Here is a 27,945-nt window from a genome sequence, read left to right on the forward strand (position 1 = left end):
GGCGTCAGGAACAGCTGCTTGGAGGTGACTCCCCACTGAGTGCTGAAGGATAAGTAGGGGATGTCCAGGCAAAGAAGGGCTCCCTTCTGAGGAATATAGAGGTCTTGTGAACCTGGGAGCCTGGGGGGGGTGACACTGACTATATATGCCCAATGACCTTGTGCGTGGATGCACAAGAGAAGGGATTGGTGTGTGCCCCTGACTTAGGAACCTCCCAATGCTTTTCTGGATGTGCTGGGGCGCCTCGGTTCCCAAGTGTACCCTTTTTTTTTTCTTCCTGGCTGAGACCTGCATAGATGTGAGAACAATTGCTTCGTCAAGATCTGGCATACGGTAGACGTTCCTTGAATGAATGATGAAGTAAGTGAAATAAGCCCTCTGAGCTTTCACATCTCCCTTCCATGAGAGTGAAAATCAGCAGTGCCCACTGTGAGCAGGCTACAGGGCAGGTTGAGTGAGGGTCATGGCTCGCAGCCCCGCGGGCATGGGACCAGGTGGGAAGGCAGGCGGTGGAGAAAAGCGCTCTTCGGACACTAAGGACTGCGTAGGGCCACGGAGCGGCCCCTCTTAAGAGGGTCCCTGCTTCTGGCTTGGTGGAGGCGCGGGGACAGCAGAGGGGTTAGGGCCCCGAGGTTCGAGTATCCTGGCCTTGGTTTCCCTCCTCCTGCCCTCACGCGGCTCTGAGGCTGGGGCCGGCGGCCGGGGGTCCGCGCTTACTGCCGAGCTGGGCGGCAGCTCCGACCTGCTCCGTAGGAAGCGAGGGGAGGGTAAGCATCCGTGCTTTTGGAGAAAACAGGCCGGGAGGATTTGTCCATCCTTGTGGTTTTCCTCCCCCATCACCGAGCAGGACGGGACCCTGACACACGGCGCAGAGCGGTCTCCCAGCTCAGCCAACTGCCAGCAGGACCCACTGCCAGACCAGGGCATCTGGTCGCTCCCTCGGCGCGGGCCTTGGGGCGTGTCGGGGGACACGCTCGCTCGGCCTCCCGGCGTCCTCCCGCCGGCACGGGGTCCGGGAGCTCCGGTGGTGGGCCGGCTTCCGGGCGGCGGCGGGGGAGGTGTCAGGTGGCCCAGCCAGGCCCCGCCCCCTCGGCCGGCCCGCCCTCCCTTCCCCTGAGCATCCGGCTCTGGTCCCCGGCCTCGCGGCGGCGGCGGCGGCGGCGGCGGCAGCGACGGCGGCGTCGTCTGCTCCGGGCAGCGGCGGCGGCGCGAGCGGCCATGGAGGCGGGCACCGGGGCCGGCGCGGGCGCAGCGGGCTGGAGCTGCCCGGGCCCAGGTCAGAGCGCCCCTCCCTCACCACTCCATCGCCGCTCCTTCCTCTTCTCCATCTCTCCTCCCTCCAGACCCCCACGTCCTCTCCCCCCTCCGCTGCTCCCCACCTTTACGTCCTAAGTCTTCCTCCTTCCAGCCCACCTCCCACCCAGGCCCGGTCTCCATCTTTCCGGGCTGGGTCTTCCTCACACCGGCCGCATCCTCCCTGGCAGTCTCTCCCCTGAGCCCTCTCAGTCTCGTCTCTCCAGACCAACGGTGCTTCCAGCCCTGGGGGCTCCAAACCCTGCACCCGCTCGGAACCCCAACTATTCTGAGCGCGGGGCGGGGGTGGGGTGGACGAAGTCCAGGGAGAGAATGTAGGGGAGGGGAGCGGCTCCGGTGCAGAGCCCCTTCCCACACGACCCCTGCCCGCCATCAACCCCTTCCCCTTCCACCTCAGCCTTTCAGCCTCTTCTGCACTGGGTCGCGCCCTCTGCCATCCCTGCCCATCTCCCCCCTGTCCCCTCTGGGCTAAAGAGACACACACCCTTTATGCCTGTGCAAGGGAGAGGAGCCTGGAACGGGGGTGCAGGAGAGGTTGGGCAGTGCAGGGCGGTGTCCCCGTAGGCCCAGCGTGAGGGGCGGCCTGGGGAGGAGAATTGCAGCTCTTGGCAGAGTGAGCCAAGTACTTCCACCGGGATGAAAAACCCAGGGCTCCAAAGGGCTAGAAGGTGTGTCCCTTCCCCCCGCCAGCTGCTCCCCAGCCGCCCCTACCATCCCACAATCCCTCCTCTCTCCCTTCTCACAGGACCCACAGTGACCACTTCAGGCTCCTACGAGGTATCAGAGGGTTGTGAGAGGAAGAAAGGCCAACGCTGGGGGTCCCTGGAACGGCGGGGGATGCAAGCTATGGAGGGTGAGTTTTCCCAAAAAGCTTTCTTTCCATCCCCCTCACCCAATTTCCCTTCACTTCTCCTTCCTCCCTCTGACCCCCAAAACTCTGAGCCAGGACACAGCCCTTCCCCCCAGTTCAGCTCAGCCCGCTCCACCCCTCCTCAGGGCTCAGGGCTTGAGGGAAGTTCAGGGTACATCCCTTTGGAGTCCTGATCACCAGGTAACCAGGTTGTGTGTCCCAGGGGAGCTGCCAGACAGAGAAAGAGGCCTTGTTGGACAGAGCTTTGAAGCAGCCTGTCAGCAGGGGGTTTGTTCTCACTGCCTCCAGACCCAGATCCCAAGCTGTCTCTTATTTTGAAAAGCAGGGAAGCGAGCATGTGAATTGTCTTTCTGGTGCCACCACCACTAACTTCAAATGGAAGCCTTGTGGCTTTGGTTCTCTAGGCTATCTTACCGCCTGAAAGAGGGAGCCTGGGAGCAGGGCTGGTGAGAAGGCCAACCAACCTCCCAACACACATGTATCCCCACCAACACCAGGAGCCTGGAAGGATGCTGGTCCTGTTTCCAGGACTCCTGTGAAGGGTCCCTATGCACACTGAATATGGACAGTCCTGCTTCCCCAAGGGGGACAGATGATGCAAGGGGTCCCAGATGAACCTTAGGCTGTGGTTATTGGACAAAGATCAGAAATTCCAAATTTTAAAACAAAGCAAACTATTACCATCCAGATAAGATTTTCTATTTAGAGGAACTGCATTGCAGCAAAGGAGGGCGTGCTCGCCAGCCAGAGGCTGAGGACTCGCACACCCCAGTTTCTTAATGCGTTAAAATGTCAGGCTATCTTTTACACCCAAGTACAACCTATGACTTCCCCCTTAAAACTGCCTTGTGGTCAGCAGGGAGATCTCCTGACACTCAGCAGGGAAAAGAAAAGTGGACCTAGTAGAAAATTCCAAAGACTATTCGATAGAATATATTTGAAAGGGCCCCAGTGTTTGTCCAATAAAACATTTAGAGTCATTTCATTCAGATGTTCTCTTTCTCTACCTGCTGACAGGCAACCTTTCTTATTATGGAAAGGCTAATTTCTCACAAGCCACCCGGATCATTTGTAAACTTTGTACAAACCCCCAAACTATAATTCTTGCCCTATTTGGCTTAAAGATACACCCGGTGTCTGAATCTTTCTTGACTACTTGTCCTGCTACCCAGAGACGAGGATGGAAGAAGCAGGTATCCTTGTGCCAGCTTCACGTAGCTGAGCCAGCACCTGGCTGCCCAGTCTGCCTGAAGGCAGTACTTGGAGGCCACCAGGGGCAACATTGGTCCAGAAAGGGCCCGGGAGGGGGATGGGCTACCTCCAAACTTGACTCTCACACCTGAAGCCTCCTCATGCATGCATGTCCTGCCCAGGGGCTCTTTGGGGGACACCAGGTGGCACTATTATACCATCTCTGCCCTGGGACAGTGAGTTGGAGGGCCCTCTAAGGCCTGTGGAAAGGAAGTTGGCTCTTACTCGCTGGTGGCGGGGGGTGGGTCTCCCCTAGGGGAAGTGTTACTCCCAGCTCTCTACGAGGAGGAAGAGGAGGAGGAGGAAGAGGAAGAAGAGGTGGAAGAAGAGGATGATCAAGTGCAGAAAAGTGGCAGCGTGGGCTCCCTGTCGGTTGGCAAGCACCGGGGCCTGAGCCTCACGGAGACGGAGCTGGAGGAGCTGAGGGCTCAGGTGCTGCAGCTGGTGGCAGAGCTGGAGGAGACCCGGGAACTGGCAGGGCAGCATGAGGACGACTCACTGGAGCTGCAGGGTGAGTGCCTGTGATGGGGCCGGAGGGCCTGGGCCCAAAGGCACTGGATCCCAGGCCTGATGCCAGCTTCCCCGTCACTGCAGGGCTCCTGGAGGATGAGCGGCTGGCCAGCGCCCAGCAGGCAGAGGTGTTCACCAAGCAGATTCAGCAGCTCCAAGGTAAATCCTAGCGCTCGGACTGGAGGGCAAGTGGTCATCCAAGTACTTTTTTCTTGAGGGTTTGGCTGAGGGATAGCAGACATAGCAGACCATCGGAACCGAATTCGGTACTTTCTCCTCATTTTCTTCTACTATTCTTGCCCTGTTCTCCTTGCCTCTCCATCCTCCTCTTTTTTCCTTTCTTTTTGCACCTCTAACTGGCTCTTCTGTTCCCCCTCCTTCCCTTTCTTGCCCTCCCATTTCACTCCCTTTCCGAGGCGCTCTCCTTTTTCTCTCCTCAGTCTCTCCCCCTCACACCTGCATCCCTTTTTCTCTTTGTTCTCCTGGTCAGTCCACAGGTAGGTAGTCAAGGTTGAATTCCAAACCAGATTGCTTTTGCCTGTCCCTCCAAGGGCATCATGGGAAGAGCAGTGAGCCAATGAGAAGTGACTGGAGGGGCTCTCTGCATCTTTTAAGGGAGGCAGATGAGAATGCTTCTTTTGCTCCCTAACACCAAGCTGGTGGCCCCAAAAGCCCTTTCTTCTAACACCCACGTGCCTTTGTCTGGGAAGCAGCAAGGCAGTCGTCCCACATTCCACTGCGCCGCCAAATAAAGAGGCAGGTTTTGTTACATCTGTGGGCTTTTGGAAGGTTCCTGGGAGCTGTCCTAGAAAACTGCAGGGACTCTCCAGGGAGAACTGAGATCAAGCCAAAAGAGAAGTATAAATGGAAAAAAAAGGGAGGCCGGCAAGCAGGCCTGGAGAGGAGCAAGCCAAGGTGGGAGAGGAGGAGGGAAAGAGAAAGGAAAGAAGATGTAAGCAAAGGTAGATGCAGGAAAAGTAGACAATAAACAGGCTGAGGTGGGAGGGGAGGGGAAGGAGAGAAACTGCAGGAGCTATGTTGCTCAGGGAAAAGAGTGTGAGCAGTGGTCTCAGGTCACCTAGATTCTTGAGCCCAGCTCTGCCACATAACAAGCTTTGTGATCTTGGGCAAGTCATTTTTATCTCTCTGAGACTCAATTCCTTAACTGTAAAATAGGGCTAATTTAAATGTTTTGTCAACCATTTATTGAGTGCCTGTATACTTGGAGGAACAGCTATGAACGAGATAGACCAGATCCCTCCCCTAATGAAGAGTACATTCTAATGGGGAGAGGCAGAAAATAGACAAACACCACCAGTTCAGGTGGCAATAAATGCTATGAAGAAAATATAACAATATGATATGGAGAGATGGGGTAAGATGGAAGTTTATTTTATTTTATTTTATTTTTGTGGTACACGGGCCTCTCACTGTTGTGGCCTCTCCCGTTGCGGAGCACAGGTTCCGGACGCGCAGGCTCAGTGGCCCTGGCTTACGGGCCCAGCCGCTCCGCGGCATGTGGGATCTTCCCAGACTGGGGCATGAACCCGTGTCCCCTGCATCGGCAGGTGGACTCTCAATCACTGTGCCACTAGGGAAGCCCAGTTTATTTTTGATATGGTAGTTATAAAAGTCCTCTGAGAAGAGGACATTTGAGCTAAGACCTGAATAATGAGGAAGATCTGAGGGACGTGCACACCAGGCAGATGAACCAGCAACTGCAGAAGGTCAGAGGCAAGAATGAGTTTCATGTGTTTGAGGGACAGAACAAAGGCCATTGTGGCTGGAGCAAAATGCATGTGGAGGACTTGGGTAAGAGAGAGTTCTGAGAAGCAGGCAGAGTTCAGATTACAGAGGGCCTTATAGGTCAGCTGAGAGGTTTGACTTTTATTCTAAGTATAGTGGAAAAACATGGGAGGGTATTAGCCAGGGCTGGAGGCTGGCTAATTTTTTTTTTAAATTAATTAATTAATTTATTTATTTTGGCTGCGTTGGGTCTTCATTGCTGTGCGCGGGCTGGTGGCAAGCAGGGGCTACTCTTCGTTGCGGTGTGTGGGCTTCTCATTGCGGTGGCTTCTCTTGTTGCGGAGCATGGGCTCTAGGTGCGTGGGCTTCAGTAGTTGTGGCACACAGGCTTCAGTAGTTGTGGCTCGCAGGCTCTAGAGCGCAGCCTCAGTAGTTGTGGCGCACGAGCTTAGTTGCTCCCCGGCATGTGGGATCTTCCCGAACCAGGGCTCGGACCCATGTCCCCTGCCTTGGCAGGCAGATTCTTAACCACTGTGCCACCAGGGCACTCCCCACTTTAGTTTTTTAAAAGAGCACTTCAGCTACTGTATGGAAATTGGATGAAGAGAAAGGAGTCAAAACAGTGAATCTGGTCAGCAAATAACTGCAATAGTCCAGTCAAGAGATGATGATTGGTTGGATTAGAGGGATTAGCGCTGTAGAAATGGAGATGATTGAGAATGTAATTTGAAGTTGGAGTTCTCAGGACTTGCTGAATTGGATTGGGGGATAAGAGAGACATGAAAGATGACTTTACCTCGAGAAACTGAATAGATGGTGGTGTCATTTATTGGAATGAGGACAGCTTGACAAGGAACAAATTTTGGGGCTAGGGGAACCATTTAAGACACGTTTTCTACATGTTGAGTTTGGAATGGCTATTGACATCTAAGTAAATATATTAAGGAAGCAGCTGGATATATGAATCTAGAACCAGGGAAGAAATCAGGACTGGAGATATAAATCTGGGAGTCATTGGCTCCCAAGGAGCCAATGGAGAGCCAATGAATCCAAGGGAGATCACCATGAAATCACATGGAGAGATATAGAAAGAGGAGAGAAAAGGGTCTAGTCCCAGGGCTACTCTAGAATTTAAAAGTCCAATAGAGGAGGAGAAATGAACAAGAGACTGAGGTAGGAGGAACTACTGAGGCATCTGATGACCTGGAAGCCAAGAGCAGAAGGTGCTTCAAGGAGACAGTGATCAGTGGTGTCAGAAGTTGCTAAGTCAAGTAAGATGGCCATTGGATTTGGCGAGATGGAGGGCTCTGAGACATTTCAGTGAAGATAGAAGCCTGATTGTATCGGGATCGAAGAGGAAAGGGGAGGTGAAATGGAGAAGGTGAGTACCCATAATTCCCGCAGTCATGTCTTGAAGAGAAGCAGAGAAATAAGGGAAATGAAGTCAAGGGAGAGCTTCTGGTGTTTGGGTTTTGGGGGGATGGGTCACAGTAGATCATGTTGATCTGATGGAGGAAAGGATCCAGTAGAGCATTGGATCTCATCTGAGCGCGGGGATGGGGGTGGGGCTGCGGGTCTGGTGAAGGCGCCCAAACCCCACCTCGCTGGAGCAAACCGAGTCCTTGCGCACGTGCGTTGCCCGTTTCCGCCAAGAGGGGGCGCGCGCGGCCTCAGAGGTAGCTGGTGTTGAGAGGCCGTTCCGGCCGCCGCAGCCCCTTGGGGGCTGGGACCGGCTGGCGGCGGGAGGGCCCCCCAGAGAGACCACTTGCGGGGTAGGAGGGAGATTCTGGCAAGATGGAGGCCATAACCAGTGAGTGAGAACTGACTTCACTGTGTCCCCCTCCCCGGGTCTTCGGCCTCGCCCCGATGGCCCCAGCTTCACTGTCAACCGGCGGCAGCTCTTCGGAACCCTGGTCAGGCCCTTCCACCTCCCAGCCGGCCCGCCCCGTCCATCTTTCCGATAAGCCCCTCCCTGGGGCCTGTCTGCAAGCCCCACCCCTCCGCCCCTCTGTGTTTCTAGTTAAGAGCTTTCTGAGGCAGAGCGCGACCTTTCTCCGTTCCCCAGTGCATCTGAGAATGTCATTTTTTAGGGCTAGACCCCAGAGGAGAACCTAAGGGAGTTTTGAACCCGAACATTGAGGGCAAAGTGGGGAAGTAGAGGTTGGTCAGCCCTCCAACAGAACACCCACCCGGACCTTTATCCTAATGGCCGGTTGACTTGTGTGTCCGTTCAGTAGTGGAAAGAGCAAGGGCTTTGTTTCCTTCAAACAGGAATGAAGTCAGAGGATCTAAGTGGAGATGTTTGGACTTGGCACAGGGGTGATCAATTAATACTTGTCAAATAGACTGAAGAGAGGAGACAGCTAGGATGGTTGTAGAGAAGGAGAGACTGGCAAAGATGTGGCTGGAGCCACCCGTGTAAGGTTGGCAGGAGACCTACCCCCGTGCCACTCCCACCCCGTACCCTCGCCTCCGAGACACCTGGTCCGCTCAGCATTTATGTCTGCAGTGTGTCCAAATTTTTATTCTCAAACCTCCATGTTCTGTTCTAGTTTTTAAAAAAATACCCAAACATGTAATTCTTTTTTTTTTAAACATCTTTATTGGAATATAATTGCTTTACAGTGGTGTGTTACTTTCTGCTGTATAACAAAGTGAATCAGCTATACAAATACATATATCCCCATATCTCCTCCCTCTTGAGTCTCCCTCCCACCCCGAACATGTAATTCTGTACCCGTGGTCCTCAGTAAAAGTGTGTGGACTAGATGTATCCCTGCCTCATTTATGCATGAATACAGCAAATATTTATTGAGTGCATTATGCTGGGTTCTCTGGCAGATCCTGAACCTGTAATGGTGAGAAAAACAGACATGTTTCCTGTCTTCATGAAGCTTACAAGTGGAGACCAACGTTTTATGTACACACACACACTGTAAAAAGTACAAGGGGCTATGAGAGCATTTAATGGAGGGCTTTGCTTAATTTTTTGCGGAGGTTGGGGGTGAGGCTAGGGAAAGTTGAAATCTGAAGGGTGAGTAGAATGAACAGGAGTTGGGGGAAAGGGATGGGGACAGTGTGCCTTGCAAAGAGTTTGTGGGAAGGTCCTGACCCTCCCAATCCAATCCTCACTAATTCCTGAATCCTGACTCCCAAATTTTGAATTCTCTGTTGGTGGCAGTGCCTTTTACTCTCGCTCCACTTTTAGTCTCCTGATCCTGGATGGGTACGTCTGTCCAGAAACCTTGAGATGCTCCACGGATACTGAGAGCTCTGACACGTTTCTTTTGTAAATTAAAACCTATTATAAAATATAAGCTTGTTGTGAAATGTCAGACAGCACTGATATATATGATGTGGAAAGTAAAAGCCCCTCTCACATGCTGTCTCATTCCTCGGAAGCAGCTATGCTGTATGGTTTAGGACATATATCTTTCCAGATCTTTTTCTATGTCTTTGTATATTTGTGTTATATATTATACATATGAATATTTTTTGCAAAAATAAGATAATACCATGTATTTTACAGCTCATTTTTCTTCCTAGTTAGTATATTATGGAACCTTTCTCATGTCTTCTCTATAGATCTGCCACTTTCTTTTAAATGGCTGCCAGTATTCTATTTTACCTTCTTCAGTTTAAGCTATCCCTTATTGACTGGCATCTAGGTTATTTTCCCATGTTTGCTTCTCATGAGATGAACCTATATTTGAATTTCAGCTGTGAGCTCTAAATACACATTGTTTTGGGACCAGTACTTACACAGGCAGTTCATGGGAGATCTGAGGCTCTGTGAGTTCTAAGCTCCCAGACTGAATAGATGAGAATAGTCTGTGTAAATTTTTTAGTAAGGGGCTTTTTGGAAAGACTCAGGGCATCAGTAAAATGCTGTAAATTAGGTTTGGTCTTTAACTGTCAGGCGATTTCATAGAAGCACTTAATACTTTTTGTTTGGAGGAGCCTAATTTGTTTTTGATGCCAAACCTCAAGATCTACTTTTCTACTGCACCTTGCTACATAGATTCACTCTGTTCTCTTCTTAGGTATTCCCTTTATTCCATATCAGGTGAAGCTATACTTCTCTGATGGGGTAGAGAGCAGGTTGTCGGGAGTTTCCAGATAAGAAATAAGTCTGCCTTTAACTTTGTGCTTCTAGAATATGGTAGATGAGTTCACTTGTCCTCTTGATCATCTCAAGATCGTCTTTGGGCTTTGCAGGTGAGCTGCGGTCTCTGCGGGAGGAGATTTCCCTGTTAGAGCATGAAAAAGAAAGTGAACTTAAAGAAATAGAGCAGGAGTTGCATTTGGCCCAGGCTGAGATCCAGAATCTGCGGCAAGCAGCGGAGGACTCCGCGACTGAACATGAGAGCGACATAGCCTCCCTGCAGGAGGATCTCTGCCGGATGCAGAATGAACTCGAGGACATGGAGCGCATCCGAGGAGAGTATGAGATGGAGATCACCTCCCTCCGTGCAGAAATAGAAATGAAGAACTCTGACCCATCCAATAGTTTAAGTCTCTCAGATTTCTCTGAGATGCAAGGTATGAGAAAGCCAGCCCTCCTCCTGGTCTGTCAGTCAAATCAAGCAGAGGGAAATAGTACGCAAGAAGATGGTGGAAGGTGGGCTTAGATCATGAATTGGGAGCCTCTAGAAAAAGCTTCCATGTTGGATTCAAGACTGTAAGAGAGAAAAACTTGGTGTCATATAACCAGTCCATAATGGTGTAAGAAATAGCACCATGGAGCTGTACCCTGAGAATTCTTCCTCAGAGAGCCATTGGGCATTTGCTGATTTGCCTATGCTAAAGCCCTTCCTGAAAAAGTTTCCATTTCTGGGGTGGGCGTATAGGGGCCTGTCACCTTGGAAAGCTTCTCACTCCCCTGGCATCATGGTGCTTTGCTTGGGTCACTTTCTGTGTGGGTTGGGGTGAGGGGCTCCCAGTCCTGCTCCCAAGTCCCAGAATGCCCACAATGCTAATTCTTAGCCTCCTTTAGTCCTCCCCAAGTAGAAGCTTTAGGGGGCAGCAAACCAGAGCACAAGACAGCTGGAGAGGAACAGAGGTTATTTCCAGTAATACGTGAGTCCTCAAAAGCTTAGAGCTCTGCTGAGTCTCCCAGCTAGCTGCTAGGTTTCATGACATCAGAGCGTTTGCCTTTATTCTGAGGCTAGATTTATGATCTAGGTATAATGTGAGGCCCTGTACTAGGCCAGGTCAAGCAGAGGCAATCAACAAGGAATCAAAGAACTGCAAGTTTTCCCAGCTGTAGCAGGCCTCTCAGAAGCGCTTTTGGGCTGGTGTACTAGGAGAGGGAGGCCAGCACAGTGGGAACGCTTGGGCTGGAGTTAAACAGACCCAAGTTCAGAATCTCAGCTCTGCTAATTAGCAGGATAAATAGCCTGGTTATTATCTCCCTGGACCTCAGTTTCCATAGCTATAAAAATTGATTAATAAAACTTTATAGCTGGATGGGATTCTGGAACAGGAAAAGAACCTTAGGGAAAATGTAGAAAAATCTGAATGAAGTATAGAATTTAGTTAACAGTAAAGTACCAGTGTTCATTCCTTAGTCATGACAAATGTACCCATGGGAAGATGTTAACAGTCGGGGAAACTAGGTGAGAACACTCCCGGGGAATTCTGCACTATCCTTGCAACTTCTCTGTAAATCTAAAACTCTTCTAAAACTAAAAGTTTATTTAAAAAGAAAGAAAGAAAGAAAACCTTATATGACTATTTGGGGGATTAAATGAAATGCCTAGTGTACTGAAGGCACTCACACACAGCTGAATCCGAGGCTGGACTCATCAAGTCTAATGCTTAGCGCGTGGTTGGTTTTCATTAAAGATGAGTTTCCTTCCTTCCTTCTATGATAATCTGGAGTATGCCGAGGGCTTTTGATTGGACTAAAGAGGGAACATTAGAAGTGAATTTCAGGGTGTTGAATCTCAAAGCAGGTAAGATAGGCCTTGTATTCTAACTCGAGCAAGCTGGTGTTCTCTAAGTATCAGCAGTATTCTGAGAGAAATAATTCTTAATCATGAAGAAACAAAACAGATACGGGTGTTTATATTGTCACAGCATTAAAAAGTATTGGTATCTGGAACTCAGGGACATGTGCTGGGACATTTCAGCCAGATCTCTGCTGACGCCTGCGGATGAGTTGTAGGTTTGGTCGGGGTGGGCTTTTTTGTCAGAGATAAAAGATCATTAGAAAGAATTCTTGGCCGTGTGCAGGCCGATGGATTTGGTGTGGTAATAAAGGAAGTAAAAGGATGCCTGGGTTGTCTCTGAAAGCCCGGCACTGGCAGAATGACATCTGGCAGTTAACACTCTCAGCTTTTTGTACTAAAAGTGTAAGAGGAAACTAACTGTGAACAGTTGAATGGAAACTTTAAATTCAGGAAACCAAAAACTTACTTAAACCCTCGCAAGCTCCTAAAAATCTCAAGACTGTCTTGGTTGGTGTTTTTCCCCCTGCCACCCCTACCCAACCCCTTGGTTGGGGTTTTGAAGATGGGCACACAGGGCAATCTTCTGGGAAGTTGAAAAGAAGGGCAGCTAACTGAAAGAGGATAAAGACTCACAGCGGTGCAGAACTTTCCGGGCCCTGCCTTCTAAGCCTCTGCATGTGGTATCTCATCTGTCTTTAGAAAAAGAAACTCTTCAGCTTTCTGCAGCCAGATTTCTAGGCAGGAAAATTGTGGGCTGGTCGTCAGTGCTTCCTCCCTGGGATCTCACCTCTCTGCCTGTCCTCTGCAGAAGAGTTGCAGCAACTGCGGGACCGCTACCGCTTCCTGAACGAGGAGTACCAGGCCCTCCAGGAGAACAACAGTAGCCTCACAGGACAGCTTGCGGATCTGGAGAGTGAGAGGTACAGCCTGGAGGCTGGCGGGGCTCTTTAGGACTGGGCTTTTCCCTGAGTAGAACTGGTGAAGGCAGATGCCAGGCTAATGAGCCTCCCTCCGGTCCTGGTGAGCCGGTCCTTTCCCTGGTATCCAAAGGATATGGATGCTGCCAAGAAGTAGGTCTTGGGGTCCAACCCAGATGTCTCAGGACTAGAATTGAGTGAGTTCTAAAATTTAGTTTTCTTCCATTCTAGGCATTAGGTCTGGTTTGCTCTGCCCTAGAGCAGATAAGAAGCAATTACTTTGTTGTCCTCCCAGGCATGATTCAGTCTGATGGTATATTACCTCCAGATTGGAGCTGGCGTGACTCCAGGCCCAGCCTCGAGCCCGACTGGATTAGTACTCTCAGGGTCTCCCAGAGCCAGACATACCTTTGCAGATTGAGGTGCTGGGGACTTTTTCTATAATCTCCTAGGTGTGTTTGAGAGGTGAATCACTATAGAAGGCTCCTTTTGCCTAAAATGAAGACATCAGGACCAAGCACACTTGGCAGGCGATGCCGGGCAGAGCTCTCTCCCAAACATGACTCTGGGGTTCTGGATTACAGGACACAAAGAGCAACAGAAAGGTGCCTGGAGTCCCAAGCCCTAGGGAGTATGAAGTCAGCAGAGTCTCAGACTTCAGAAGAGGATTTCCTGGAGCCGGATCCTGAAATGCATTTGTTGCGACAGCAGCTGCTGGGAGCTGAGGAGCAGATGCATGACATGCAGAACGAGGTAGGGAAAGGCAGGCCCCTTTACGGCCTCGCTCCCACCTTCTCCTGGCCTGTGGCCGCAGCACCTCCTTAGACACGAGGCTGACAAGGGAGGCAGGTGCTGTGGCAAGAGATAGGACTCCAGGGTCTCACTTGCTTGCCTTTTACTGAATATTCCGGTAAAAGGAATGACATACTCTGCCCAAGCCTGTTCCCAGAGAGCCTATGGTACCTGTCGTAAGTCCTCCTTCCTGTTGCGTTTCCCACACAGTGTAAGAAATTGAGTTGTGAGTTGCAAGAGCTACAGCATCATCGCCGGACCAGTGAGGAGGAGCAGAGACGGCTGCAGGGGGAGCTCAAGTGTGCACAGGATGAGGTGCTTCGGTTTCAGACTTCCCACAGTGTCACCCAGGTAAACACTGACAGGGGAAGGGCATCGGGGAGGGCAGAAGGGCCTACGTGGAGTCGCCATTTCCGGGGAGGATGAACGCAGAGGAAGGCTGTGCTCTGCTGACTCTTGCCCTGCAACCAGAGAGCAATTGGAGAAATCACACAGCATTGCATTCTAGAAATGGTAGTCGTTATCGAGTGTCTGCCGCAGAAAAGAAACTAAACCATAGGCCTGTGGGAGTGCCTCAAGATGTCTGCGTCTGGAAAAGAACCACTCTGGTCTGGAGAGGGGTCTGCTGATTCACGAGAGTAACCGTTCTTCCCACATCCTCCCCACCGCAGAGCGAGGAGCTGAGGACCAGACTCTGTGCCCTGCAGCAAAAGTATGATGCTAGCCAGGATGAGCAGAATGAGCTCTTGAAGGTACAGCTACAACTTCAGGCTGAGCTCCAGCAGCTCAAAGTTATGAAACCCACAGTCGTAGAAAGCCAGAGTGAGAAGGTAACAACGACCCCGAGGTGAGGGGCCACTTAGGTGCCAGAGGTTTGGGGAGAGGGGGATAAGAGTTGAGTGCTGAAATAGCTCCAGCTGCCACCTGTGCGGCACCACAGGTACAGAACTCCAGCCGCCCTCGAGTCCTCTGTTGGGTGAGAGGACACCCGTAAGTGCAGGGCAGGGAGAAGTGGATTCTCAGACTGTCTGTGTCTGAGAGTGACTGAAGCAGAAGCGTGAGTGGGTTAAGGATCCCAGAGGTACTGCCCAAGGCCCCCTCCACCGCAGGAGTTACAGTGCCAGCTACAGAAGCTGCAGCTGCAGTACCAGAACATCACGTGTGAGAAGGACAAGCTGCTGGCCGTGCAGCAGCAGCTGCAAGACAGCCTGCACTGCCACGAGGCGGAGGTGCAGCACCTCAAGGGCATCGTGGCCTCCTTCCAAGAGAGCAGAGAGAAGGTAAACGAAGCTTCAGGTGAGGGAGAACGTAGCACGGCAGGGCCTCCCATGAGAGGACAAGTCCACAGGAGGAGTGGGGTGGTGGAGTTCTGTGGAGGAGCTGTCGATGAGGGAGATAAAAAAGTGCTTCATGGCAACGTGATCTCAAAGGGTCACGATGCGCTCAGCTTCCTTCGATTTTAAATCAGAAAGAGCTGTAAAAAGGAAGCTGCTTCCCTTCCCCACCTTCCAAAAGAGGAAGTCCCAGGTCTCTGTGTAGAGCCTGTTAGGGATTGGTCCATCTCAGGTAGTCCCCGCTGGGATGAAACTGGAACTGGAAAGGACAGGACCCTTTAGTCCCTGCCTGAGAGGAGAGAGTGCAGCCATGGGGGCTTCTGGGATGATGGCGGGGTCTGCCTCCCCTGCCCCAGAATGCAGAGATGCACGCCCAGCTGCAGGAGATGAAGTGGCTGTACCAGACCAGCAAGGATGCGCTGGAGCGGCAAAAGCACGTGTATGATCAGCTCGAGCAGGACTTCTTGCTCTGCCAGCAGGAGCTGCAGCAGCTCAAGACCACCCAGTCCATCCCAGAGGACAAGGGAAAGTGTGCTGATAAGGTAATTGTGATTAAGAGAGGTGAGATCTCCTGAGCCTTGGAGAGAGGAGGTATAGCGGCAAAAGATGAAGTCATCCAACCAAGAGGCTTGATGGACTTCCTGTCCAATCACAGATGTATGTAGAAAGGCAGAAAACAGGCAGAGCCCCATGCTGTTAACTTTAAAACTTTGCCTTGACCTTGACTTTGAGCCCAAGCCACAGCTTAGTAGAATCAATACCTCTGGATCCAGTCTGAACACCTGAAGATTTCACACATGATTTCATGTGTGTAGACATTTATACCTTATTGTTAGAACTGTAGTGATATCTTGTCATTCGTGGAAAAGAACATATACATAGGCCCATATACACAACTATGATTGTTAGAACTAGAAAGAGAAGGTCCAGTTTTCTGAGGCAGATTGTAGGTGCTCTCGTCAAAAGGCATGGTCTGTGCCCAGAGTGCTAATTGGGTATTAGAAGGACCTAGGCCTTTTCAGGATTTATTCTGTGACTTCAGAGTAGTTAAATTCTAAGCTTGAATTTTACCCTCTTTAAATTGAACAGAACACTACTCTTATCTCACTTTCTTTCAGTAAAAAAAATCCTGGTAGTGATAAATAAGGCCTTCCTTCTTCACTTACCCTTTTTTCCATAGTGTATAAAATGCAAGTCATTATTAGTTAGCCTTGTTGAGTACTTTCAGCTCCTGACCACTGACAGGAAATGGAAAAGTGTTGAAGCATGATGCAAAAAAGGTGCAAGATTCCAAAAGATGGTGGAGCTAGTCGCCTTCTGCCAGAATACTCAGTAGCTCCTGCCACAGCCAACAGTAGGCTATATCCCCAGGGAAAGGCCTTCAGAAGACACAGAACTGGGGACGTTACATGGGCTGCCCCAATAGTCCACCTGCCTTTCTACAGCCAGGCTCACTTCCCCCCCCCCCCCGCCCCGCCACTCCCATTCCATTTAGAGATCCAGGGGGTCCATAACTTGTCCATTTAGAGATCCGGGGGGTCCACTTTCTCTCCTAGTGGAAGAAACTATGGGAAGGGAGAAGCTTGCTGGCATACAGAGCCAGCCTCTTCTCCTCTCCTAAAAGAACATTGAGATTAGTTTGATACTAGAAGATTTGGGTTTTTGGAATCATGGGATGATTTAGTCCTCTCAACCCAAATTCAGCAACAGCTCATACTTCTCTAAAGATTCTTAAAGCTGATTATGAAAACAAAAATGGGGAAAATTAGGGTGAAAGTAAGTCCTTATTGGTAAGGAGCATAGTTACAGAAACAACTGGAGAGTAACAGGAACTAGAATTCCCTGCAGGGTGGGAAAATAGTATCTACCAGAGGAAGTGGAGGTGGGGAAATGAGAAGGGAGGGGCGCTGATAACCTCCCTCGAAAACTGCCCTCAGAAAGAACTAGTAGGCAAAATTTAGAGCAGAGCCAAACTTCAGTCCTGAGCAGCCTGCTGGGGTTCGCATTCAGCATCTAGGCCTGTATGGGCGCAGTGCGGCTTGGGGTGATCAGTCTAAGGTGACTACAGGGTGGGAGACCCTGGTGAATCACAAGAGGTAAGAGAACACGGAGTGCTCTGCTGACCGCACGGGGCAGAGAAACGCCAGGGAGCCTGCCTCCCAGAGTAAGCACCCCTGCGCGCCCTGCCCCGTCCACAGTGTGACGCACTGCTCTTCAGACTGACAGAATTGCAGGAGAGGTACAAGGCCAGCCAGAAGGAGGTGGCGCGGCTGCAGATGGAGCAGTGCGAGCTCCTGGAGAGGCAGAGGAGGGTGCAGGAGGCGCAGGGCCAGCTGCACGAAGAGCTGCACAGGCTCACGTTCCCGCTCCCCAGATCTGGTCTCTTCCACAAGGTAATCACAGCCAGCGGCTGCTGCTAGCTGTGAGGAGCTGCCCAGACGTGACTGTACTTGGGAGAAGTAAAAGGGTGGGGATGGAACTTTTTCTCTTCTTAACCAACCACTCCTTACTTTCTCACCAACCTCCTCAAACAAAACTGTTCAATATAGCTGATTAGGGCTCTAAATCTTAAAATACATCCTATACTCTGGAATCTGTCCAGCATTTTATATTTAGATATTCAGTCCGTCTGGAGAAAATGTACTTGAAAGCACTTTGCAAACTGCAAAATGCATCCAAACATATGAGGTCGTTACTACTCAACTAGCAGGTCTCCAAAGAGAGACTCCCCTCCTGTCCCAGATGGGCTGTGCAGAGCCAGCCCCCCTAAGGGAAGGGTCCCAAGCAGGAAGGAGGCAGAGGTCTTGCTGTGTAACCACCACAGTTCTAGCCCTCTTCCTTCCACTCTGCCTCACAGAGTCAGGAGCTCCTTACAAAGTTACAAGACCTGTGTGAACTACAGATGGTCTACCAAGGCATGCAGGAGGAGCAGAAAAAACTGATACAGAATCAAGAAAGTGTATTAAAAGAACAATTAGAACTGCACGGAGCGCTGCAACGTTTCAAGGAGTCTGATTTCCGGGAAGTGTTGGAGAATCCGAAGGACTCCAAATGGCCTGAGTCCTCAAAATGTGGTCATAACAAGGTAACTATAGCAAGAGGCAGGGAGATAGTTCTGGGGGCAACAGCATTGTAGGGAAAGGGGGCGCCACAGAGGGGTCAGAGTTCCGAAGCCCTGTTTTGCCGGGCGCAAGGATGAAGCTAAAGCTCCACCCTCGCAGCCACTCAGGGGCTCATTAAGATGTGGCTTTAGGTACGGCCTTAGCTGCTCCCTCAGATGGATGCCCAGTTGAAGCACTGTGAACACTTAGAAACCAGAGGACCTGGAAGCTTGTGATCTCCTGATGATTTGACTCAATCTCTTCAGCATCTCATTTTCCAGACGTATTTGGAAGTAGATCAACTTAGCGTTTGTTTGGATCCCTTAGGACTGACTCTAAACATGCCATCTTTTCCTCATGAACTCGGTGGTAATCGAGAAGGAAGCTTTCCAGGGACCAAAATCTGTAACCTTTTGGCGTTCTACATGAGGCACATCTGAGGCCATTTATTTCCAAGGGAAGAATTCCCAGCGTGTGGGGTTTCTTGGTACTGACCTCACTGTCTTCATTGGAACTTTGTGGCAATAACAGCCTGGTCAGAGGCGTTGGACTAGAGAATCCATGGGTCTCAAGCACCAGCAAGTGGTCATGCCTCTGAGGTCACACTGAAGGAGATTTCTAGACAAGTCTGTTCAGGGTTGGGAGATGCATTTGGTCTGAGGCCTCAGTGGGGGCAAGGAAGGGCAGGTAGACAGTTTCAATTCATTGAAATTGAAGTTTATTCAATTTCAATCGATTTGTTCAGGTATTAGCCTAGATAGGCAGATAGATGTAGGGAATAGTGGAAGTCCAAACTGAGATTTGGTCAGATTCCAGGGGTGTCAGATTTAAGCCTGGATAGCAGACACCAGGAACCAGGTATAAAATATTCCCTTAACCAATCAGATCTCATCCTGGGCATCAGCTCCCAAGAAGCCAGGCCCCGAGGGCCTGGGAAACATGCCCAGGGGCCAGATTCAGAATTGAGGCAGGAGGAGTCCCTCACTACGACAGGGACTTGTAGTGAGACCTTGATTCCAAGTCTGCATCTTCTGAGGAAGAAGTTCTTCATATGCTCATATTCAAGGCCAGGGCTGATTTTAGAATTGGGGGTGGCGGAGGGGACTGAGCCCCAGAGGTCAGGATAATGGATACACCTGACTGAGAAGAGGGGAGGGGAGGGAGCCTGAGTGACCTTGAGATCCACTCAGTGCTGCTTCCAGTGAGATGGGAAGTTACCAGAGCATATGGAAACCAGCAGAAATGGGAGGCCAGAAATCGTGATCTGTCCAGGGAGATTTTCTCCAGTGAGCAAAAAATTGACACATGCCAGTTACCTGTAGGCAAAGTCAAAGATCTAGGCTGTGGTGAGACGGGAGGGTAAGGTGTGCAGTGCTCTGACCTGTGCTCTCAGACATCCGCACCAGGAGGGGTGCAGCTAGAAGGACCGCAGTGTCTAGGGTAACGATGCTGTTTCCCCGCCCACTCCTGGCAGTCCAAGGTGATCATCGCCCAGATGCAGGCTCTGCAGGAGCTGTACGAGGCCAGTGAGGCTGAGCAGGAGCTGCTGCAGCAGGAGCAGGAGCGGCTTCTAGAGGAGCGGAAGAGGCTGCAGGCCGACCTGCAGCTCTGCCTGGAAGAAATTCACATGCTCCAAGTCCAGTCCCCTTCTGTGAAAATGAGCCTTGAGTCCTACAAGAAGAGTTATGGGACCACGGCCACCAGCAACGAGAACTGTCGCAGAGGTTGTAACATTGATGACAACGAGAGCTGTCACGAGAGTTACAACAGCAGCCAGGCCAGCGAAGAGAGCCTCCTCAAGAGCTATGACAGTAGCACCAGTACCGGGGAGTCCTGTGGGAGGAGTTACCGCAGCAGCAGCAGCAGCATTGCCTATAAGAGGAGTTACGGCACCAGCAGGAGCTCTGACGCCTGTCACAAGAGTTACGTCAGCAGCAGCATGGACGACGAACTTGCTGATCCTGAAGATACGGAGGTAAAAGTAACCAGATGTCAGGTCAGATAGGGGAAGAAGGTTCTTGTGTTATTAAGAGAGAAGTCACGGGGAAGGGCACAAGAGGTGAAGTGGGCAGTGGGCTCAGAGCTGAGCAGGGTAACTAACTTACAGGAAATAAATGAGGTACTCTGCCTGCCTCATACGGAGATGCTCCATCTGGATGGAAGTCTAAGATTCAGGACTTTTCATCAACACAGTCATGGTGCTCTTTCTGGGAAGAAATACAGGATTCCCCCTGGGCAGCTTCAGATCCTTGTGGCCATTGTTTTGTACCCAAGAAAGGGCCTAGCGAAGAGAGTGGGCGGAGTGCAGGGGCTCCTCAGGGTGCCGTCATCGCTCCCCTGCCCTCCACAGCGCTTTGAGGACACGGTTGCCACGGTGTTGATGAAGCTGCAGGGGGTGCAGGCCATGTACCGGCTCAGCCAGGAGGAGCACGACCTGCTGCGGCAGCAGATGAGAAACCTGCTAGACAAGCAGAAGGGGCTGAAGGAAGAGCTGGATGCCTGCGAGAAGGAACTCAGGGAGTGCGTGGAATGCCTGGAGAAGACCGTTGCCTCCCAAAATGAGGAGCACGAGGTAACTGCTTTCAGGGAGGCAGGGTTTCAGGTAGGAGTCCCTAGAGCCAGAGGAGGTCGGAGCCCTTTCAGAGAGGCTGAGGAGAGAGAGAGGAGCCCATTGCCAGCTCTGTACAGTTGCCCTCCTCCTGGTCAGAGGGACAGAGCAGGGGCTGAACCCCAAGAGGCTGGGCAGTCTGTGGTGCCACTGACGGACGTTTCTCAGGCGCCCACTGTGCTGGGATTTACTGATCATCAAGACTCCTTGAATGATTTTTTTTTTCCCCTTTGCCACATCTGTTCTCCTTTGTCCTAGAGCACTTCTATAGAGTTGTATTTTTTTTACCTCCGATTTTCTTTAGTTGGTGTGTATTCCACCTTGTCTCTTCTCTTCAACTAGATTGTAAGCACCTCAAGGACAGGGCTGTGTCTTCTTTTGGATCTCTCATAATGCCAAGCAGAGTGCTGTGCGTCCACTAGGAGTGGGACAGAGGGCATTGTCCCTGACGAAGAGTAGTCCTCTGTCCAGTGGGGGCCACTGTACGCATGGGGGAGGCTCAGAGAGCGAGAAACACGTGGGCCTAGGTTGCTTAGTGTTGGTACCTGCCCCAGGAGGCCAAGATGTGCTGCCAGAAGCCAGGAAAGACGAAACCAGGGAGTAGGGAGCAGGGTTGGCACTTGCCTCCGTTTCCAGGGTGAGGTGCAGGAGCCCAGGTCCAGTCTCAGGAGTACAACACAGTTCCTATAGTAATGATGGTACCTATTAGAGAAATAGCTTGGGCAAAGTAGGAGTTCCCATCAAAAACTACTACATAATAAAGCCCCACGGTTCAGAAGGGGTTAGCCCTTTTGTCATTCCCCTGACAGTTCACAGTAAAAACATAATTTTAGTCATCCTTTTTTGATCATGTTAGATGTAAGTCATCAAGTGCCTCAAGTTAGGGAGAACCTCTAAAACTGCTTTAGAGGCTCATTTTTAACAGTTTAATGTTTTCTGTATTATCTATGTCCCCCTGGGCTTTAGCAGGGAGATTTCTGAAGCAGGGGCCAGGCTGATCACGTAGGCCCAGCTATGGATAACTGGGCCTCCACTACCAACAGATCAAAGAACTGCAGGCCAAGCTGCGGGAGCTGCAGCTACAGTACCAGGCTAGCGTGGATGAGCAGGGGCGGCTCCTGGCCGTGCAGGAGCAGTTGGAGGGGCAGCTGCAGTGCTGCCAGGAAGAGCTTCACCAGCTCAAAGAGAAAAGGTCCTCTGTTACCAAAGAAACCAAGGGAACGAATGGCAATGGGAACGTGAATAAGAATGCCAATGGGGTTAAACGTAAAAAGGTGGCCAAGCCAAGCCTGGAGAGTTCTGAGGTCAGCTGTGAGAGCAGAAAGGTGAGTAGTAACCTTGGTAGCCAGATAAGCAGAAAGTTAAAGGGGATCCTAGGAAGGAAAATCACCTTCACCACCATTCCGACCAGATGAGGTACTTGTAGAGAAGCTTCTGGGATCTCTAATGTGTCTAGAGTAGTTCTATCTTAATAGCAGTTTGGTACTCCCTTTTCCTGTGAGGTCAAGGGGAGAGTGGAATACAGACCACTCAGACCTGGAGCCCCTAGGCTGGATGACTGTTTCAGTTAGACCAGTGCAATTTTCTGGGGCCCCTGTTCTTCTTCTTGGGTCACATGCCCAAGAGAAGGACCAAATGGATGGAAAGAGGGGGATTTACTCAAAGCAGTTGTGTACATATAGGTGGAAGAGGACTGGATAAAATGGGGGGTCACCAGGCAAGGGTAGGAAGCAGCAGTTGAGGTGCAGAATCTTTAGCTCTGGGAACGGTTGGAAATGGCTAATGGCCAGATAGATGTGGTACGGGTCCAGAGAGGCTGGGTGTGGCCACCCTCCCCACTGTGCGCGGGACATCAGTTCAGTCCCAGGACACAGTGCTGTCTGTGCACTGTGGGAAGCAGCGTGTTCTTGAGGTAGTTAAGCATCGTCATGAGGGTAGGCATCTTCCCAGGTAACAGCATCCCCCATCCTGTACTGCCTCTGCCTCGCAGAGTCTGGAGGTGGTGCTGTACTACAAGGCCAACCATGTGGCCTTGGACAATCAAACGAAAGAGGAACTAGAAGAGGAAACAAAGGAGACAATTGAGGACAAAACAAAGGAGTCCTGGGATGAACTAGTTTCTGAGCCATCAGGTCCTAGAGAGGTTAAATTCAAAGCAGACCAGGAGGAGAGATATGAAGAGTTCCACAGCCAGGAGGGTAAGGAAGAAGGCGACGACCAAGAGGAGGAGGACGATGAAGCTTCAGAGGGAAGCATCCCCCTCAAGCCTTCTGAGAGCAAAAAGGTAACCACAGCCAAAGGCAGGATCATGTGGGGAATGGGCTCTTGGGCGCAGGTGCCCAGCATTCAGGTGTGACCCAGCCCTTGGATGGAATTCTACAGGAGTAGAGGCCAGCAAGCTTCTGAGGCATCGCACTGGGGAAAAATGGAGGTGGAGGTGGGATTGGAGAGAGCAGTCTCTGCGGGAAAGGCTGTGGAACTGTCTCACAGAAAGCACCTTCTCTGGGAACCGGGGCGTGCCGGTCAGAGTCCTGCCTCCTTTCATTTATGTGGTAATAACCCTCGTTACTCACTTCGGGAGGGTTCTTCACCCTCCGCTAGCACCGCACCACGCATTTCTGTCAGCCTGGGCAAGTCACCCAGTCCTGCTTTCCCGAGGTGCCCTATTAGGGCTGACCTCTGTTGCCGTGAGGGGTGTGGAGAGGCTGCTGTCGCCTGCTGGGCTCTATGTAATATTACAGGGCATGAGAGTGGGGGCCAGGGCCGATCGGAAGTGATAGCATGTTTCCGTCTCTACAGCAGAGCCGTTGGCCGGTCTTGGGAGACCAGCCAGAGGTCTGACCCCTTAGTTACCGGATCTGGAGAGGTCGGGTGGGAGTATCCTGGGTAATGTACCAACTGCACAAAAATATTTCAGTATTTTAACAACTGGCGCATCCATACAGGAACATACTAGCTGAATCTCTGCCCTGGTTGAAGTTAACCGGGGGCTCTGAGTTCCGAAGGGTTTGAGTAGTACCTGAATAAGTCCTCAGTTTGCAGTACAGGTTCTTTCTGTCCTTCTAAACACAGGGGAAGAAAATAAGTCTCTTGTGGTGGGATGCCCCAGTCATCTCGAAGTTATCTGGAATTTTCAGCAGTTCAGTCTGCAGCACTGGCTAAGGACCCAGTTACAGTTCTCTGTCAACCTCATGGCAGAGAACCATTGTTTAGGACGTTGTTTAGGAGTAACCACAGCCCCTTCCCCAGTGTTCTGTTTCTTTGAATTCTTCATACCCTGCCACATGCTGGTTCAGAGCCTCATAGATTACCTTGCCTCATGTGCCAGCTTTCTAAACACGAAACTGGATTTTTCTACATCACAATCAAGTACATTCCTTGTGTCTGCATATGGAGGCGTCCCTTTGCCTCAGTGGGTCCTGCATCTTTTACAGGCAGCTCTGCTGGCATATGTATTACCGCCTGCAAATTCATTTTCTCCCTGGAAGATGGTTGCAGTCAAGAGCTCGCCCTTCTCCATCGTTAGCTTGTTTTAGTGCGTTTTGTCTCACAACGACAGCATCAGACTCCTAGGGGATGTCCCAGAACACTGAGACTTGGTGGAACACAGCCAGAACACGCGGCTAACAAAGGGACAGGTGGCCTGGCAGGAGGCTGCCCTTCCTAGAGTGACCCAGGCAAAGTAGACATCCTGCTCATCCGGAAAGCCCAGCGTTACTCTCTGGAGCTTCACTTTTCCACTTACTGACCTACAAGAAAGGTCTAGGTGCAGATAACCCTTGCTTGACAAGGTATAAGAGGGATATGACAAGCCAAAAATGTGGCCCCGAATTGGACCTACGCCGCTGCTTAACCCTTGCAGTTTTGCATCTCCCGTAGGCGACCCACGGGAAGAACCAGGCCCGAGTAGCGGAGAAGAAATACCGCTGCTCTCGCTTACCTGTTGTTTAACCTCTTGATCTCTTTCCCTTTTCCCTTTGTTTTATCATCTTCATTATCTGTTGGATTCATGTGTTTATGTCTTTTTATACCATCTCTCATCTCTGGTCTCTCCTCGTGCCTCTTTCTCATTTGATATGTTGCAGCCATCCCCTGCCCCCAATCCCCCCATCTTCTCCTTGCCTCTCGTAGGCCTGGTGGTCATATCGGCTTTGCTCTGGTGCTGGTGGGCTGAGACATCGTCCTAACGCAGGTACTGGTATTGCGTCCCCTCCTTCTGAGGGATAGAGGGAGGGTGCAGGTTGCCCTGGCCTCTCCTCTTTCCCTTTTCTCTGAGCCGCTTGCTTCTTGCTTCTGCCATTTTACAACAGGTGATAGTCAGGTCTGAGTTTTAGCCCTGGCTTTTCCTTGGGCTGCTGCAAAGCCCATAACATCTCAGAGAATGTCTCCCTAACTTGTACGGAATTGGAATGCTCGCCATTGACATAGTCTGAGTTTCTGTACTCTGGCTGGGAAAAATTTGAATGATCCCAGCACTGTGGCTACTTTCAAAGCTCCCTCGACGACTACTGATGAGCTGATGTCTGACTGCAAGGCTGGCCTGGCTGCTCTTTGTCTTTGTTTAGCCCCAGAGCCAAGCTCTCACTACGGTCACTACCCAGGATGGCAAAATAAGGAATCACTGCCTCCCCACTTGGGTGAGAGAGGAGGTCTGGAGAGTTGTGATCCCCAAAGGTCATTTGTATGAGGAGAACCTCGATTCGTCCTTCAGCCTTGGCATCAAACTCTTATCCTATTATATACTTTCTACTGAGAAGTTCTCTGGTTTGGGGATTCTAGTCTCCAAAAAATCAGAACAAGAATGCCACATCCCTTTTGGGGGTCAGATTCTATCGTAATCGGCTTCCCAAGCTAGGCTTTCTGGAGAGAATGTGGTATTGGTGAGAAGTTTCCACTAACCAGAAATGCAGTGTTTTCAGGGAACCAAACTGATATATTCTGGGCACCAGTCCACATAATCTGATCTGTCAACAGGGCACCAAATTCAGGAGGCAGAATGTAGTCTCATGGCCCAAGGTAGAACCCTTCCGGACCCATAAACTATTCTCTCTTGGCCTGTTTTGGCTCCTTTCCCACGTTCCCCCTGCCACTCCCACTCCCCCACCCTCTCTTCTCACATCCCTGTAAATGGAGTGTAGTTGGCTCACTGCATAGGTTCAGAGTGACCGCTGGAGCATTTGTGGGTAGCATTTATCACTATTTCCTTTTCTGTCCTGCCTTTTTTCCTCCTCACTTTTTTTTTTTTTTTTTTCTCTTCAACCCTTCTCCTTTCTTCTTTTAGACATTCCAGTTACTCACCACGGTCAGTCTTTAACTCCTTTGGTGAGAGGGGTCGCTCCCTGTACACTCCCAGATTTCTGGGTCCGTGTGGGATGAGACCCAAAGTATTCAGCCATAACCTTTCACCAACTCAAACCCAGCCGGGCCTGACCAGAGTGAGAGGAAGGAACTCCTGGGTAAGCGTCCTCTTGGAGGAGCCTGTTATACCCAGAGCCTGGCTACGGCCCAGCATGCAGCTCCCATCCAGAAATTGAGGCAGCAGAGTAGGGTAGAAAGTGTGGCTGACAGGCGGGCAGACATCTTGGGTGAGTCTGTCTCTGTTTCTTAGAGCTTAGTCCCAGTGGGCAAAATGCATAACCTGAACATTAGTTTCTTCAAATGTAAGGAAAGGATGATAAATCCTCTGGCTTCCTCATGTGAGGAACAGATGAGTTCATTTATATGAAGGTACTTTATAAATGATAAAACACCACGTAAATAATAAAAAGAGCATACTCTTACATAATGCATGCTATATGCCAGGCACTGTTTAATCATCTGGTAAGTATTAACTCATTCAATTCTCACCATAACCCACTGAGGTAGCTATCATTTTACATGTGATAAAACTAAGGCATAGAGGGGTTATGTAATACAGCCAGTAACTTGTGAATCAGATTCTAAGGACTTAATATTAGCATCAGATAAAATTCCAATCATGTTTCCCCTTATCGTCTCTCTTCATTGGTTGCTCCCAAGTAAGTAGGAAGACACCATACAGCAGCTTCTTCGTGCAGCCTCAGATCACGTTAGCTCTCTGATAACTAATATCACATTGCTAACTTATTTCATGTATTGTTTATAAAAGCCTTTTGCACATATGCTAAGCGTTCTCTCCCCTTTCTCTGCCTGCAGTTGATTTTTTGGATCCAAGGCAGAATGTTCCATTCATCTCTATTAGATCTAGTCCATTGTCCACTGTTCTCACCTATGAAGCTTTGTGTTTATTTTTAATCTTGACCCTGTGGTTTCAAAGTACTCACTTTTGCAACCAGCTTCACCTCATCCTCAGGGGTGACCAGCCACCTTCTTATCTTCACGCAAGTTACAGGTGAGGGCGAGCCTCTGGAGTGTTCCTCTCCAGGCCCTCATCCAGCTTATCAGTCACGTACAAATGGTTGTACAGCAGGCTGCCGTCAGCCTGCTCTTTACTTCTCCTGTTTTCTCCAAGGAGGTGTTTTAATGACCCTGGTGTTCGCCTCCCTGGGCCAGTGACCAACTTCCTTCAGTCTCCTTCAAGGACATCATTCTCCACAAACGGTCTGGGCTGCCTAAGAACCTCATGTTTGCTGTACTCAGGTGCACTTTCTTCGCTCCCCCCCCCCCAGTCTTATCATCCTCCTGAGTTCACTTTTCCTCCGTCAGGCATTTAATGATGCTGCTGCATTTCCCAGGGGCCCAAATTTACCCTCTTTTCCTTGCCGTGGCATCTGATCCTTTGCTGCAACCGTTTGGATTCTCTGAAATCTGCTTCTGAGTTTGCTCCTACACGCAGGAGCTGGTTCTTCTCACCCCCCGGGGCATGAATACAGGCAGCCAGCTCAGGTCATCCACGTAGTGTTGTTCCAGATACCTAGTGGTGCCAGGACTAAGCCCACATTTGTCTGCAGCGGTTACCCAGGAGATAAGAGAGACTGGACCATTATGATGTTTCTGAGGTATCTCTCCAGCACCAGTAGGCAGGGGATCTCTAGCTTAGGGAGGAGTTCGGAAGGCTGGGCACTCACCATTTGTCTTTGGTCCCCACAGAACATGTTTGGGATGTGGAAGCCTATGGTGTTCTTGGCCCTTGCAGCTGTGGCTCTGTATGTGTTACCCAACATGCGACCGCAGGAGACAGAGTCCTGCCTCGTGGAGTGATGGCAGGCCTGGGCCAGCCGAGGAGGCAGATCCGCAGTGGCCACTACCCTCAGCTTTGGGCAGGACACACTGTGCCAGAGCCCCCACCCCACCCGCGTGTTCCATGTGTCCCCATCTCCTTAGCCTCAGCCACTCAGGCCGGAAAGGCTCGTTGTGGGGAGCTGCTGGCTCCCATCTCCTGCCTCGTGTTAAGAACCTGGGTTCCTTGTAATTAAACATCAGCTGAATCACATGAGACTTTGTGGCTTTTTATTTGTTAACTACCTCACAGCACAACCAGAACAGAGCAGTTCCCCTTTAACCAGGTGCTCACTTAAGGCTCTGGCTCCTACGTACTATTTCTCACCCTACAAGTGACCTCAGAAATG

General features: G+C 50.7%; 1 protein-coding gene across 10 annotated transcripts; it reads left to right on the top strand.

Moving 5' to 3' along the window:
• Positions 1-1,165: 1,165 nt before the first annotated feature.
• CCDC136 (coiled-coil domain containing 136) lies at positions 1,166-27,804 on the top strand. Of its 10 annotated transcripts, none has more exons than XM_029233921.1 (18): positions 1,166-1,276; positions 2,060-2,167; positions 3,693-3,947; positions 4,031-4,105; positions 9,911-10,234; positions 12,455-12,566; positions 13,148-13,316; positions 13,566-13,706; positions 14,027-14,185; positions 14,465-14,635; positions 15,046-15,231; positions 16,888-17,082; positions 17,547-17,774; positions 19,265-19,765; positions 20,141-20,362; positions 21,442-21,723; positions 22,389-22,682; positions 27,467-27,804. In XM_029233921.1, exons 1-18 carry the CDS (start codon positions 1,219-1,221, stop codon positions 27,575-27,577), a joined length of 3,591 nt encoding a protein of 1,196 aa, XP_029089754.1. In that variant the 5' UTR covers positions 1,166-1,218; the 3' UTR covers positions 27,578-27,804. The 10 variants fall into 10 exon arrangements, 8 of the variants coding, with proteins under 8 accessions (XP_029089754.1, XP_029089746.1, XP_029089749.1 ...); XR_003795289.1 differs by having other exon boundaries at positions 1,180-1,276; positions 14,027-14,107; positions 22,389-22,950; positions 27,467-27,519; XM_029233913.1 differs by having other exon boundaries at positions 1,180-1,276; positions 14,027-14,107.
• The last annotated feature ends 141 nt before the right edge of the window (positions 27,805-27,945 follow it).

This window comes from Monodon monoceros, unplaced genomic scaffold (genome assembly GCF_005190385.1).
Source record: "Monodon monoceros isolate NGI ecotype Baffin Bay Population unplaced genomic scaffold, NGI_Narwhal_1 Super_Scaffold_2, whole genome shotgun sequence".
NCBI lineage: Eukaryota > Metazoa > Chordata > Mammalia > Artiodactyla > Monodontidae > Monodon > Monodon monoceros.